General features: G+C 31.0%; 1 protein-coding gene across 1 annotated transcript; it reads right to left on the bottom strand.

The window, feature by feature from the left end:
• Window positions 1-579: 579 nt before the first annotated feature.
• LOC108477705 (endoglucanase 9-like) lies at window positions 580-2,697 on the bottom strand. Its single transcript, XM_017780215.2, has 2 exons — window positions 2,214-2,697; window positions 580-2,108 (listed from the first exon to the last, which is right to left on the bottom strand). Exons 1-2 carry the CDS (start codon window positions 2,587-2,589, stop codon window positions 661-663), a joined length of 1,824 nt encoding a protein of 607 aa, XP_017635704.1. The 5' UTR covers window positions 2,590-2,697; the 3' UTR covers window positions 580-660.
• Between the last annotated feature and the right edge of the window lie 14,188 nt (window positions 2,698-16,885).

Below are 16,885 nucleotides of genomic sequence, written 5' to 3'. Positions count from 1 at the left end.
GTTTATTAATGGGTCGGGTCGGATTATGCGTAAATAAATTGGGTATGATATATTTGTGCAAATGATCGATAAATTGTAATGGTGTTATGATATGAATAAATTTTCAATGAAAAAAAAAAAACCTAAAGCAAGTTTTAGTAGAAAGACTAAAATGAACTTTGCATAATAGTATAGGGATTCCAAGTAAACTTTGACCATCTAAAATATAATAATAGAACACCTAAAGAATTTAGGTAAACTACTTACAAATATGGAAAATTTTAAAATTTAAACAAAATTTGAAACTCATACCAAACTTTAACAATTATATATATAATATCAATATCTACCATCAATTGAGCCTTAACTCGATTGGCATAGGCATTATTGTCAATGCAAGAGTACGTCGGTTAGAATGTGCTAAAGTGCAATATTCTCCTATTTATGGGTTGAGGCGGGATTATGAGTAGTTCTAGATATACTATTAAAAAGAATAGATATAAACATATCGCATCCCTAATGAAAAATCTTCGAAGAACAAAAAGATATTGAAGAAATTTTGTCTGGAGCATTAAACTTTTGAAACTGTACTTTCAAACACTGAACTACCTAGTCCTCTTAACAAGTTTACTAACAAATTTCTATGCACTAAATTCACTAGCTGCCCAAAGCATACATATGTCATGGTTTCCCGACCGGTGGTGGTGGCAGTCGAGACATAGAAAATGGAGGGATGGCATAGAACATGGCGTTCTTGTCTATCCCGGTTTTACTTCCATCCAACAAAGCCACCAATGCTGCAACCAAACCTGCATTTCCAGCAATGGTTGGTTCGGTGAAATTGTAATTGGACCTGTTGTCTTGAAAACCATCGTGCTTATCAGGTCCACCAACCATGGCTCCAACAATCGTATTTGGATTCGGCTTTTTACTCTCCTTCCATCGCAATCCTTCTTGACAGCTTTGATGCTTGATGTAGCCGGGAATCGATGCACCTTTGTGGTGCACATACTGAGGGAAATGATCACTAAATCCTACAACGTAACTCATGTGCCGCAGATTCCTCCCCAGGATGTAATCGATCTGTGTCTTCGCAAAGTCCCGAAATTCATCTTTCGGATAAAATTTAGCCCCGCACTGCCATCCCGGTGTCAATGTAGCTTCGAGGTAATCGGCGTATAACGTGGCCAAGAAAGCTGCATTCGTGACGTATTGAAGAGGTTTAGGCTTACCATGGTTTAGTTCTATTAGGCCACCATTCGTCCTCCTGAAATTGTGAGACCCTGGAAGGTAAGAACAAATGATTTCACTGATCTGCTCGTGAAAGTTCTTCAACATTTCTTCGTATGGATAGCCGAAATCTAAGAACATCCTCAGCCGGCTCATAAGCAATTGTGCACCCGCATGCTTGTTGTCCCAACCGAGTACGCCATGATCAGGACCTCCCCAAAAAGCCTTGGCATGTTTCGCCAAACCAGGGCTGGTAACAAGGTCAATGTAGGAAGAATTCCCTGTTGCACAATACATCCAAGCTCCTCCCCAAACAAACTCATCCCAAAAACCAGACGAATTATAAAAATTCGAAGGGGGATCCGAACCACCGGCATACCGTTCGCCTTCCCCTTTCGTAGCGAACTTAAAGAGTATATCTGCTCCGTGGACTAATTTCTTCGAGTATTTATGATCATCTTTGAAAACAATTGATGCAGCGGCTAAGGCAGCAGCCATTTCTGCAGCTAAAGCTGGACAGGTAGAACATAGTATTACAGGCCTTGGGTAATTAATGCTCTCGGGACGTATCCAACAGTTCTCTGGAGAATTTTTTCCAACTTGTAAAACAATCTTGTCTATTGTATCTGCAGATGAATTGAATGTCTTCAATAAGTAATCCGTTCCCCATCTGATTATGTCCTTGACATGGTTAAGCTCTCCGGTAGTTTCATATTTTGCACTGTACTCCAATACACTCCAACTCAACATGGTCATTGCAAAAGAGGCCGGAAAACTGTACTTGACCGCATCCCCGCCGTCGTAGTAGCCGCCTTCTAGCCCGTTCAAGTATCCATTGCCATCGTCCAAGCACGAATCACCCCGCCATGAAACATTGTTCTTTGCAGGGAGTTTTCCAGCTAAAAAAGAAACAAACATTGATGATCAACAATAAGAGTAAAATAACGTCTACTTGTACCCTGGTTCAATGTACTAGGACAAAGAAAGGAGAAACAACAACATACATCTTTGAGCATTAAAGAACATAAGGGCACGTTGAAGAGCAATGGTGTAGTTGTCCTGAACGGGAGGTGGACGGTGGTGGTGACGGTGAGTTGCTAGAAAAGCGACAAGGGCTACAAACCCGGCTAATACGGCAACCACTACCAGGGTTCTGATCAACACGGTGGGATTAATGTTGAAGCAACGTTTCTTCTTCTTCCTTTTCATTTCCATATCCATGGCCGGTCTTAATAACCAGCCTTGCTTCACTTCGTCTTCCAATGGTGATTGATAGGCAGATCTGTCATAGTAGTGACGGTGGCCATTTTCGATGCTTTGATCTTCCATTTCTAGGGTAATGTCAAACGTACCACCCCATAGATTTGATCTTTCTGGCATTGGTTTTCTCTATAATGAATTGGAAATCTTTTGATTAATTGGGTAAAAGAGAAGGAAAAAGGCATGAATTTATGATTCTTTTTATTAGTAGCCGGCATTCTAATTTACTTCACTGAGAAAAAATGGAAAGAATCCAGGGTTTAATGCATTGAATTTGAATCACGAATATGTAGGCAAGGAAGACAAATCCATTTTTATCCGTTAATGATTTGCTCTAATTAAGGCTTTCCTTAATACTTGATTAAGTTAATTTTTCACTAAAATTATTTTTATAATATAAATGATGTCATTATCATCAAATTTAATTCTAAATGTTATATTCTATTTTTATTAAAAAATTAAATTTAAGTGAAAATAAAAAATTTATTAATCTTGAAATTAATATTTATTTTTAATTTAATTATTCTTTATTTGTATTGTTTAAATTTTAAAATTTAATTGAACAAATTAAAATATAAAGATATGCAAAATACATAAATTAATAGCAAAATTTGTCTATGTGAATACTTAATATTTATGTTATATATATATTTTTAAAATATTTATGATGCATCAATTTTCAATTTAAATTTAAATGGACTTCTAGTCGTATATCTCATATTTGGAAAATAAAAATAAAAAGAATTTTGTTTAACCTACTTAACCAATTATTATTAAGTTTATTGGATAATATCAATTAAGAATTAATCCAATTATATATTCGATAAAATATATAACCTTTTAATAAGATTAAATATATAATTAATTACGAGAACTAGGTGAGATGATAAATGTTTCTTTTATCTTACCTATTGGTTATTGGTTTGATTCTTATTTTAGGTATATATAGAACAATTTTAAAACTCATAACTAATTTTTGCCCCTTATTACGAAGAATTAGTCATTGGACTCGCTTTAGTGGATACATATATATATAATTAATTGATTGAATTGTTTTGAAATTTTTTTTCAATAAACCCTATCGAATTCGTCCCTTGGAGTAATGATTTTATGTTTGCTTTGAAGTTTGGAATAACACTTTTGACTTTTTTACCCAAATAATATAAAAAATAATTAATTACGAAAAAAGTATAAAAAATATATTAATTACGAAAATAGGTATTTGCTACAGTGTTTTTGTAATACCCTGAAAATTTCTATAGTAAGATATTATCTTGATATAGAAAAATAAGGAAATAAGTGATAAAAAGGGAAGTTTTGAGTTATGACAACATTGGGAAGTAAATTATGATATCTTGATTCAAGAAAGGATTAAATTGTAAAAGTGGGAAAGTTTTGTTGCACAAGAGTAAATATTCAAAACTTGAGGGGTTAAAGTGTAAATATAAAAAAGTTTAAGGACCAATAGTGAAAATATTTTAAGGGTGGAATGATCTAGAAACCAAGGAAAATGGATGAATTAAGACCAAATTGAATAGGTGAAGAATTATGAGGGACTAAATTATAATTTTACCAAATTAAATGATGACTCAAGGATGGAATTTTAAAAGATAATCAAGGGCAATAAGGTCAATTAGAAGGAGAGAGAAATCTAGAGACAATGATGATGTTGGAGATATTTTAAATAAATTAAATAAATAAATATTAATTTATTAATACTTTAAATTTATTTTAAATGATATTTTATTATTTTATTATTATTTTATTTAATATATATATATATATATGTAAGGAAAGAAAGAGGAATGATCACCTTTCTCATGCAACTAACGTGAGAAGAAGAAGAAGAAAAGAAGAAGTTTTCCTTTTCTTACAATTTGATCCTTCCACCAAAAATTTACCATTTTTACCTAGAAATCAAAAGAATTTCCATAGCCATCAAGAGAGAAAGATAACAAGAAGACTATGAGGAGCTAGAATATCAAGTTGAATTCATAGAAGCTGGAGGAGAGAGAAAAATCAAGTTAAAGGTTGAAATCAATAAGAAAAGGTAATAACATCAAGATTTCAATATATTTTTAAGTTTAATATTATTAAAAAACATGGAATTGATGTTAATGTAGAGTTTTCTAATATATGGACCTATGTTCTTAACATGTTAGTGAAGAGAAAATAAGAGAAAGTGATGAGAAATAGTGTAGAGAAAGAAAATAAGGGTGTTATAAACATGGTAAATAAACATCTTGCACTAAAATAGTTTTAGACAGCAGCAGTAGGCTAACTTTGAAAAATCACCATAAATTTTTAAAATTGAATTAGAGGATGAAAAAAATATGGAATTAAATCTTATTGAGTCTAGTTTCTTATAGAAGAAACGGTGTAAGAAATGGAATTGTGAATTATGAGATATAATAAATTTTGTGAGAAAAGGTCTGAATGATTTCGGGTTCCCTTGTTCTGACTTTGGGAAATCATAAAAAATTGGATAAAAATAATTAAGGGCTTAAATTTATATGTTTAAAATAATTAATGAGTCTATTTTCAAGAAAAATAAGTGGAAACATCATCTGAATCTCGTACAAGGAGATAATTAATTCTTAGCAAAGAATGGTCAGAACTGTCAGACAGCAGAACATGGGTAACTTTAAAGAATAAACTGTACTTATTGGATAAACCAAAAATTCTGAAAATTTTATGGTAAGAATATATGTGAGTCTAGTTTCAGATAAAATTAACGGATCTTAATTTGGAGTTCTGTATCTTGAGATCAAAATAATTTAGTGACTATGACACGGATGGACAGCTTTGAATATACATATAAGTAAATAGTGAAATTATAGATAATGTTACTTATAAGCATGTTATATACATTAAGGATATGGAATGGAGAGGGGGAAGAGGAAAATATATATGAATATTCAGCTAGTATGGTTAATTTGCATGTTTTAGACTCAGGGACTATATTGAATAAAAGAAAAACTGTAGGGGCAATTTTGTAAAAGGTCAAGCTCTTGTATGTTGCCCGGATGAAATATAGCAACTACAAATGTACCGTAAGTTGTCTGGATGAAGTACGTTTTTTTTTGTGTAACAAGCAACCTGTACATGATTTGACAGAAAACTTTAAAAATGTAAAAAATGGCCAAATTGAAGGAAATGAATTGTTTTATTGATTAAATTAATAAATTGAATGAAATTATTAATTTGGATCAAGATTGGGTGAAAATCAGGGAAAATGAAAAATTTACCAAAATGCCCCCGAATCTTGGTATCTCTGTAATTTAGCTAGGTAAGTTCATGTAACTTGAATTATATTCTTAAATGCTTGAAATGTATGTTATTGATGTGAATATGATTTAAATATTCCTGGTATGAAAATTGATGAAACATTGATATATTTGATAAAAAGGGGAAGAAATCTCGGTTGAATGAAAGGAAAATTCAATGGATCTCTAAAAAATGAATTAACGGTAAAAAGGATCTAGCCCGGACGGGTGATCCTATCCTGATATAGCCCTCCCGAAGAATATGTGTAAAATGGATTTAGCCCGGACGAGTAATCCGAATTAGGGTCTGAATTTAGCCTGAATTGGTAATCCAGATCCAAGCTCATGAGAGTAATTATCGTTGCAGGGGATTTAGCCTGGACTGGTAATTTCGCTGTAAGGATGAGGTTCGCGGGAGTGTGCTTTCTGAAATGAAATGTGTAAGACCATGGTTGAAAGATACATTGGCAACATGATATGAAATGTGTAAGACCATGGTTGAAAGATACATTGGCAACATGATATGAAATGTGTAAGACCATGGTTGAAAGATACCATGGCAAAGTGACATGAAATGAATAAGACCGTGGTTGAAAGATACCATGGCAACATGACAGAAAATGAGTAAGACCATAGTTGAAAAACACTATGGCATCATGTCGAAGATAAATAAGATCGTGGATGAGAGATGCCAAAAAGACATCTGTTGAACAACTAATATCCAGGTAATATGTACCAGATGACGAATGGTTATATGAATTGGTTATACAAAATGGTTGTGTGAAATGTTTACAAGAATTGGTCATATGGAAATATATGTACAAAATAGTTGTATGAAATAATTAAAAAGATAGATAAATGAAATAAGTATAGGTACATGGAATTTAATTTATGTTAAGTTTAACATGAACAATTACCGAAATAAATATACATAAAATATATGGAAATGATGGTGCATGAAATATTGATATAACGAAATGAATGATATATGCTTATGAAGAAAGCGGTAAGAGAATAATATATTTTGTGACATGTACATATATGATTATTTTTATATGTTGATACAAGGAAATTATGTAAATTGAGACTATTATTAAACTCAAGTGTGATATGTCGAGAAAATAGGTATATCAATGTTGACATTATATAAATATGTACAAGTATACTAACAATGTTGTTGTTTGATACTTAGACAAGTGTCAAGCTATTGATTGAATGGTAATATATTTATTTATATGATGCATTTAATCAGTAAGTATTTAATTGAAATTTTTGTTAAATGATATGAAAATCCAAATATTGCCCCAAAACCCTATTCTGGCAACGGATACGGGATAGGGGTGTTACAGTTTTGACGGTGTAGCTTGACAAATTGGCGACACCAAATTGAAATGTGATGACCTAAAATATTCAGGGACTTGATATGTAAATTTCCTGTTTTAGTTGGCAACTGAAAAAAGGCTTTAAGGGTGCCCCTAAGTGTAGCGACACTAAACTTTAAATCGATAAATTGCTTCATAACACAAAAATAAAATAAAATAAAAAATAAAAAAATTATTTATTATTTTATTTTATTCCCCTTTAACACAAAAATAAATAAAATAAAATAAATTTCGAGATTGTTCAAGGTTTCTTAGTGATATTCATGGCTACTATGGGAGAAATTGAAGCAAGCAACATTCATGTCAGCTCTCAGCAGCTTCTCAATCATGGGTATCAATCACGATGTCGGATTTAGAGTGTAAACGATTTTGGTTTTGGTGGTACGACCATCATTTGGAAGCTCCTTCAAGATCCCATCAATGTCGATATTCGCCATTTCCTTTATTATTTGCTCGAACTAAAAATCTGTTATGCTTTACCAATTATCAATTAAAAACTATTAAAAATTGTTAGAATTAAGTGACCCAAATTCTTATTTAAATAAAATATGATGGAAAATAAAATAAAAGTAAAATCCATATAGAACTAGACTTCTTTTATTTTATTTTAGAATAAGGTTTTTTAAACCTTATTAAACTCCATCTATTTTATATTGATTAGGATAAGGTGTTTCAATCCTACTAAAATATGGCTTTACAAGCCTATAAATAGACATAGTCTATTCCTCTATTGATTCAAAATTTTTCGACATAGTGAATTTTCTTCTCCTCTGTCCGTAGTTTTTTTCCCGAAAAGGTTTCCACGTAAAATTTGTGTGTTTTTTATTTTATTTTATTTTTTCACAAATTGGTATCCGAGCTTCCGAGTTGTTCATCTCAATCACAGTAATGATGTCTTTGAAGTATGAAATTCCGCTGTTGGATCGCAACACCAGATTTGCATTGTGGCAGATTAAAATGCAAGCAGTTCTTGCGCAGATGGATCTGGAGGATGCCTTGCTAGGGATAGATAAGATGCCTTTGACATTAACAGATGAAGAGAAGAAGCGTAAGGATCGAAAGGCGTTAACACAATTACATCCGCATTTTTCCAATGAAATTTTGCAGGATGTGATGAAAGAGAAGACTGCCGCTGCATTATGGAAGAAGCTAGAACAAATATGTATGTCGAAAACTCTAACAAGCAAGTTGTATATGAAGCAGCATCTTTATGCTCATCATTTGGAGGAAGATGCGTCTGTACACGAACACTTAACAGTGTTTAAAGAAATTCTCTCAAACTTTGAGGCCATAGAGGTTCAGTATGATAAGAAAGATCTAGGGTTGATTCTACTTTGTTCATTTCCCCCGTCTTATTCAACCTTTAGAGGCACGATTTTATATAGCCGCGAGTCTCTTACAGTTGATGAGGTTTATGATTCTTTAACCTCGCATGATAAGATGAAGTATCTTGTGGTTAAACCCGACTTTCAGGAAGAAGGTTTCATTGTTCGTGGGAGACAAGATCGGAATGCTGATGATAATCGTGGTAGGACACAGGAACGGAATCCTCGTGGTAAATCTAAGGGTAGATCGAAGTTTTCAAACAGAGGTAAAACTTGTAACTTCTGCAAGAAGAAAGGGCACATTAAATCTGAGTGCTATAAGCTACAAAATAAGATTAAAAGGGAGGCTGCGAATCAAAAGGGAAAACAACCAGAAAATTCCGGTGAAGCTGATGTTGTAGAAGACTACAGCGATGGTGAACTTCTAGTTGTTTCTGTCAATGATTTTAAAGTAAGCGAGGAGTGGATACTTGATTCAGGCTGCACCTTCCACATGAGTCCCAATCGGGATTGGTTTACAACTTACGAAACAGTGTATGAAGGTGTTGTTTTGATGGGAAATAATGCTTCGTGTAAAATCGTAGGTGTTGGAACAATTAAAGTTAAGATGTTTGATGGAGTTGTCAGAAAACTTAGTGACGTACGACATGTTCCAGAATTGAAAAGAAATTTAATTTCATTGAGTACTCTTGATTCAAAAGGGTACAGATACACAGTTAAAGTAGGATTTTAAAGATTTTCAAAGGGTTCCTTATTGTGATGAAAGGGTAGAGAACGATTGTCAAGTTATATGTTTTGCAGGGTTCTACTGTTACTGGTGATGCAGCTGTCGCTTCCTCTTCCTTGTCAGATGATGATATTACTAAACTTTGGCATATGCGCCTAGGACATATGAGTGTGAATGACATGACAGAATTGAGAAAGAGGACTTATTGATGGGTAAGGAATTTGCAAACTGAATTTCTGTGAGCATTGTGTTTTTGGGAAGCAAAAGAGAGTTATATTTACTGGAGGAATCCATAACACGAAGGGAACGTTAGAGTATATTCATTCTAATATGTGGGGGCCATCTAGAGTGCCTTCAAGAAGTGGAGCTAATTATATGCTAACCTTTATTGATGATTTTTCCAGAAAAGTTTGGGCGTTCTTCCTGAAGCAGAAAAGCGATGTGTTTTCCACATTTAATTCTTGAAAAATTATGATTGAAAAACAGACTGAAAAATAGATAAAATACTTCCACACAGACAATGGCTTAGAATTCTATTCTGATGAGTTTCATAGATTGTGCAAGTCAGAAGGGATCATGAGACACTTGATAGTTCGTCATACTTCACAGCAAAACGACGTTGCAGAACGAATGAACAGAACGATCATGGAAAAGGTTCGATGTATGTTGTCCAATGCCAACTTACCGAAGTCATTTTGGGCAGAAGCAGCCTCTATTGCATGTTTTTTAATCAACCGATTTCCATCCGTTGCCATTAAGAAAAAGACTCCACAAGAGGTGTGGTCTGGTAATCTTGCTAATTATTCTGATTTAAAGATTTTTGGGTGTCCTGCGTATGCTCATGTTGATAATGGAAAATTGGAACCGAGATCCATTAAATGCGTTTTCTTGGTTATAAAGCTAGTGTAAAAGGGTATAAGTTATGGTGTCCCGAAAATAGAAAAGTTATGATTTAACAGAGATGTTGTTTTTGATGAAACTGCTATGCTACCTAACTTATCTCTTAAAGACTCTTCCAATAAAGAAAATCAAAAGCAGGTGGAGCATTAGATTAATACAGAGTCAAATCTTCAAGCCAGAACAAAAATTGAGAATAGAATTGCTTCTTCACCACAATACTCTATTGCCAAAAACAGAACTAGAAGAGAAATTAAACATCCAAAGAAGTATGCCGAGGCTGATCTAGTTGCTTATGCTTTAAATATGGCTAAAGATATAGATGTGAATCAATAGCCATCTAATTATTCTGAGGCGGTTAGTTGTGAAGACTTAGAAAAGTGGATGTTTGCTATGCAATAAGAGATGGAATCACTCCACAAAAACAGAACATGAGACCTTGTAAAACTTCCTAAAGGTAAAAAGGTTGTTTGTTGTAAATGGGTGTTTAAAAAGAAAGAAGGGACTCCAGGAGTTAAATAACCCAGATATGAAGCAAGGCTTGTTGCAAAGGGTTACAGTCAAATTCCAGGAGTGGACTTCACAGATGTGTTCTCTCCAGTTGTTAAGCATAGTTTGATTCGAGCTTTGCTTGGTATTGTGGCCATGCATGATTTGGAGCTTGAGCAATTAGATGTAAAAACTGCATTTCTGCATGGAGAACTTGAAAAGGATATTTACATGCAACAACCAGAGGGTTTTATAGTTTCAGAAAAAGAGGACTATGTTTGCTAGTTGAGAAAGTCCCTTTACAGTTTGAAACAGTCACCAAGACAGTGGTACAAGAGGTTTGATTCCTTTATGACTTCTCATGGTTTCAAAAGAAGTAGTTTAGACAGTTGTGTTTACTTTAAGAAAAACAGCGATGGTTCTTTTGTGTATCTACTTCTTTATGTTGATGACATGTTGATAGCAGCAAAAGATAAAGGAGAAATAAGAAAGGTCAAAGCCCAACTAAGTGGAGGATTTGATATGAAAGATTTAGGACCAGCAAAGAAGATACTTGGTATGGAGATTCTCAGAGATAGAAAAGCAAGTAAATTGTACCTAAGTCAGAAGGGGTACATTGAGAAAATTCTTTGCAGGTTCAATATGCAGAGTGCTAAGCCTGTTAGTACTCCTTTAGCAGCCTATTTCAGACTTTCATTGGCTTTGTCTCCACAATCAGATGATGAGATTGAGTACATGTCACATGTTCCATACTCTAGTGCAGTGGGATCTCTCATGTATGCTATGGTTTGCTCACGTCCGATTTATCATATGCGGTCAAGACAATTAGCGAGATACATGGCAAATCCATTAAAGAACATTGGAAAGCGTTTAGTGGATTTTAAGATACTTACGAGGCACTTCTTGATGTTTGCTTACGTTTGGAAGAACTAAAGATGGAGTCATAGGGTATGTTGATGCTGATTTTCTTGGAGACCTTGATAGAAGAAGATCTCTCTGAGTTACGTCTTTACAATCGGAGGTTGTGTAATTAGTTGGAAAGCCACTTTGCAAACTACGATCGCTTTGTCTACCACTGAAAGTTGAGTACATGGCGATTCTTGAGGCTTGTAAAGAAGCTATTTGGTTGAAGGACTATTTAGTAAACTCAATGAAGACCTTGAAATCGATCAGAGATTTTGTGACGATCAGTGCCATCTTCCTTACAAAAGATCAAATGTTTCATGAGAGAACAAAACATATTGATGTTTGGTATCATTTTGTTCGTGATATTATTGCTCGTGGTGATATTGTTGTGAGCAAAATTAGTACTCATGAAAATTCTGCAGATAAGATGACTAAGTCACTTCCTATAACCAAGTTTGAGCATTGCTTAGACTTGGTTGGTGTTCATTGTTGAAGTTAAACCCTTAAGGGGTTTTATGGAAGAGGTGGAGAACTTGTTCATTAAAAGTTCGCGATGAAGAACTTGTTAATTAAGAATTTGTGTCAAGGTGGAGATTGTTAGAATTAAGTGACCCGAATTCTTATTTAAATAAAATACGATGGAAAATAAAATAAAAGTTAAATCCATATAGAACTAGACTGCTTTTATTTTATTTTAGAATAAGGTTTTCTAAACCTTATTAAACTCCATCTATTTTATATTGATTAGGATAAGGTGTTTCAATCCTACTAGAATATGGCTTTACAAGCCTATAAATAGACATAGTCTATTCCTCTTGTATTGATTCAAAATTTTTTGACATAGTGAATTTTCTTCTCCTCTGCCCGTGGTTTTTTTCCCGAAAGGGTTTCCACGTAAAATTTGTGTATTCTTTATTTTATTTTATTTTTCACAAAAATCATCAATGAACAAGATTAAGGAAGAAAACCGGATAAAATAAACCTTAAGATAAACAAAAGCAGGTTAAGGTAGGATTGGGAGAGAGATCAAATGAGGTAAATATAGAGATGGTTTTTAATATATATATATATATATATATATATAATCAAATATGAACAAATTACAAGCAAACATAAATTAAAGTAAAAATAAGATAGCTTTATATTGAGTTAAATTGAAAAACGAGATACTATACCTTATAATCCAAAAGATAAAAAAGGAAAAAAGTGAGTTTTGAATAATAGAGCAGTGAAGAAAATATTTTTCAAAAAATAAATAATTTTTTAGTGTTAAAAGAGAATAAAATAAAATAATAAACAATGGGGTTTATGAAGCAATTTACCTTTTAAAGTTTGGTGCCGCCAATGCTATAGCAAATGCCTATTTTTGTAATTAATATGTTTTCATACCTTTTCATAATTAATTATTTTTATATTATTTGGGTAAAAAACTAATATTTTAAAATATTTAAAATAGGATTTTTTTCATGAAATTGAAATTTAATCATTTTATTTTTATTTTTAAAGTTTACTTCTTTTATTTTTTAGATTTCAAAATTAAGAGCCAATTGTTAATAGTGTTAATTTTTTTGTCAAATTTGTTAGTTTGACATTTTGAAAAAAATAAAAATCACTTGGTTGCAATGTACTTAAAACAATGATGGCGTAATGAATCGAACTTAATAAAATAATTTTAACAGTGTTAAACTTTAATTTTGAAATTTGAAAAATAGAAAAATTAAATCCTAGAAGGGATAATATAATTTTGAAATCTAAGAGTGTCACATTTAGTATTTTAATAACCGGACTGATTGTTGAATAGTGTCACGTTTACTGTTAGACCAACAATAATTAAAATTTCATAAAATCCTAAGAAAAATTAAAAATAAAAATATTATTGAATGAATTCAATCTATTTAACTATCGATTTTTGTCCTGAATTTTTTTTTGTTTTTACCAATTTTAAGCAATTTCCAAGTAAATTGGTTCAACTCCTTTATTTTAACCATTATATTGATTAGTTATTAGTTCGTCCAATCTTATCTTATTCCAACAACACTAGTTACATTATCAACTTTTGACGGGATCTAAGTTCAAAAACCAAACTAGATATAGTTGTCAAGTTCAATGATCAATATGGACAAAAAAAGATATTGCCAAGTTCAAGAGTCAAAAAGTAAATTATTCCTTTCTAAAAATAAAAGTATAGTGACTAAATTCTAAAATTTAAAAAGATAAAAGAAAATTTTATAGTATCTAATATTTCTATAGTTGAGTTTTTGAGCAAAATTGAAAACTTTCATTTGTGGAGTGTCATCAATTAAAATATTAATAGCTTTACATTTTCTATGTCAAGAAATCAATTTGTTAATTTATTACTCTATATATATTTTCGGAAACTTCAATGTAATTTAGGTTTAGCTTGAACAGATGGTACGTTTATCTGCTGTTAGTATAAAATTAATGATGGCGGTAAGATTAGATATTATAGCGATACTTAGGGGTGAATAAAATTCGATTCGATTCAAAAAAATCGATAAAAATTTCAAATTTTGAATTAAATGTTTATTCATTAAGTTAAAAGGAAAAACCATTATATTGTTTATGTAGTTAAATAATATTGTACTTTGTCTACTAATTAAATAATTGATTCATGTAAACACAACATTGAGTATAAATAATAGGATTTGTTAACTTGACTAGACTTGACTTGAAATTTTTTGACTCGATTCGATTCGAAAAACATTCAAATTAAATTCGGTTGCTAAAATAAGATTCATCAACTCGATTAACTTAATTTTTTTTACTCGATTCGACTCGACTTGATCGAATACTAACCCCTAATAATACTGTAACGTGAGACAAAAAATAAACAAAATGCACTGCACCCAACCGTCCACTCAAACCCCATGTTACTATTTTTCACAAAAATTATTGTTGCTATTTTTTTGGCGTAATTAATGTGGCATGGTGATTTTCCTTACAATAATTGGGGGACGTTTTCCTACATAACAACGGTAGAACATGTATCTTTTAAGGTCTCAATGATGTTGGTTTTCCATTTCTCTTCCTACCTAATTATTTCTATTCAATTCTACATTTGCTGAACTGTTAAACACATTTTTTTCAGCGTAAATAATTTTTTTTTTGTTATATAATATATTTTTTTCAATGCGGTGCTAATGGGCCAGATCGAGTCAGGTTTGGGTTGGACTCATGTAAAGTATTTTGATCAATTTTTAAAGTTTGGGATTAGTCCAACTCAAAAATAGGTTTATTTTTTTGTCCAAATCTAACCCAATTTAAGAAAGGTAAACTTAGCCCAACCCGACCTGCTTATATTTGATTTTTTAAATTAATTTTCCATTTAAAAATATAGTAAACTAAAGCTCCATTTGTTTCATTGAATTTTTTTTTTTGGAAAATGATTACTTTCCTGAAAAAATTAATATTTTTGATGTTTGAATGAATGTGTAATTTTTTTATTTAGTAAATTTTTGAAAATATTTCATAAAAGTTGCTTTCAATGAAATAAACATACACTTGAGATTTCTCATCTTTTAATTATTTAATTGAATTTGTTTTATATCCATAAATTAATATTTTACATTATTTTGCATATCTTGTAATGATTTATTTTAAAATAAATACATCAAATTAGATATATAATATTACTTAATTATTAAGTTAGAATATTAACAATCATAAATTGAAAACAATCAAACCGAATAGATAAATTCATGATTGTGTTATAAAAAAACAAAAAATTGAATAATAATAAATTAGCTTCCAAACCACAATTAGTAGTATATAACATTAAATTAATAATATTATCTAAGTGCATAATTAATAGTACACCACATGATAACTAAAATATTTGTTTGAATAATAATAAATTAGCTTAAAAATGGTAGAATAAAAATTAAATAAAAGTTAATTTATTATTATTCAATTAGTAGAATAAATGGGCTCAGATCTATGGTAAAATCATAAAACATGAAGATAATTAGGGAGATGTCATTCTTAGGGCTACAAGCTTGGAGATGTCATTCTTAGGGCTACAAGCTTTTAACTTCATAATTCAAGTAAGTCATTGATTATTTTCTTGTAATTTTATAGATTGAGGTCATAAAAATTTGATTTAGCTAGCTCATGTACTAATTTATAAAACTGTTAAAGTTTTAGAAAATTGTCGTTGTTGATTTTTTAAAGTTTTAGGTGTTAAATTGATAGATTTCAAGTTTAGATGTGAGAAAAGACTAAATTGGACTAAACTGAAAAAATGTAAAATTGATTGTAGAAATAAGAAATAGGAGGTCCCTGATGTATAATAGTGAAATTAGAATTCAATTTGAAGCTTTAGATCAAAAGTTATGTTAGTCCCGGTTTTAGGGACTAAATTGAATAAATTATAAATTTTGTATAAATTGATAATTGAATGTTAATTGATTGATTATTTATAGTCTTATATATTTTATGTTAACCTGTAGCTAACGTCAACTGGAAAAGGTCTGAAGACATATTGGTAAATAAAGCTGTCAGTTTGGAAAATGTCTACCAAAAAAAAATTGGTAAGACATTTTACGGGAATAAGGAGATAATTTTACGTTGACTAGAAAACCTTTTATGTTGACTATCCTATTTTATATGAAATAAACATCGAAAAAGGCTAAAAATATCTCCGTAAAAGCTTTTACGTGAAACAAATGAAGCCTAAATGTACTAAAAACACTAAAATAAAAGTTTTCTAACACATTAAAAATATATTTAAAAGTATTTATATTAAAAAATTACCATAAATATACTAAATATTTTATTATATTAAAAACCCAAATAAATATAATAAATTTTTATTGTATTAAAAATACAAATAAATATAATAATTTTTTGTAGTATTAAATATAATTTTAAAATTTTATATTTTGAGTTGAGTTATTTTGTGGGGTAAGGTTTTTTTTAAGTTGATTAATGAGTTTAATTGTTATTAGATTAGTGATTTAATATATATAATAATTATTTAACATATATAATTAATATAATTATTTTTATAACATTATATATTCAGGTTGAACTGAGTTCAGGCCAAAAAACTCTTGCCCACAACCCACCCTATATATTCAAGTATTATATTTTTGTCCAATCCCTATCATTTTTCAAACGGCCTAAGCAAGTGACTTGGCCCATGAGCAAGTCTAAACATAAATTTGTAGAAAAAAAAGTTTGTTTCATAAATTGATAAGATTTTAGTAGTGATGGTTAGGGTGTTCAAACTGTTAACCAAATCGAATTATTTTTAATCCTTTAAACGTTAACCAAACTGAAATATTTCGATTAAGTCGGTCAGTTAATCGAAATTTATATGTTTTTGTTTTTTAGTTGAAACAAGTATAAAATATATATAAAAATTCATTTGACCGGATTAACCAAATTAAAACTACATATAAT

This window comes from Gossypium arboreum, chromosome 12 (assembly GCF_025698485.1).
Source record: "Gossypium arboreum isolate Shixiya-1 chromosome 12, ASM2569848v2, whole genome shotgun sequence".
Classification (NCBI taxonomy): Eukaryota; Viridiplantae; Streptophyta; class Magnoliopsida; order Malvales; family Malvaceae; genus Gossypium; species Gossypium arboreum.
Note: the sequence above shows the minus strand (reverse complement) of the source record. Positions and strands in the feature narration are given on the sequence as shown.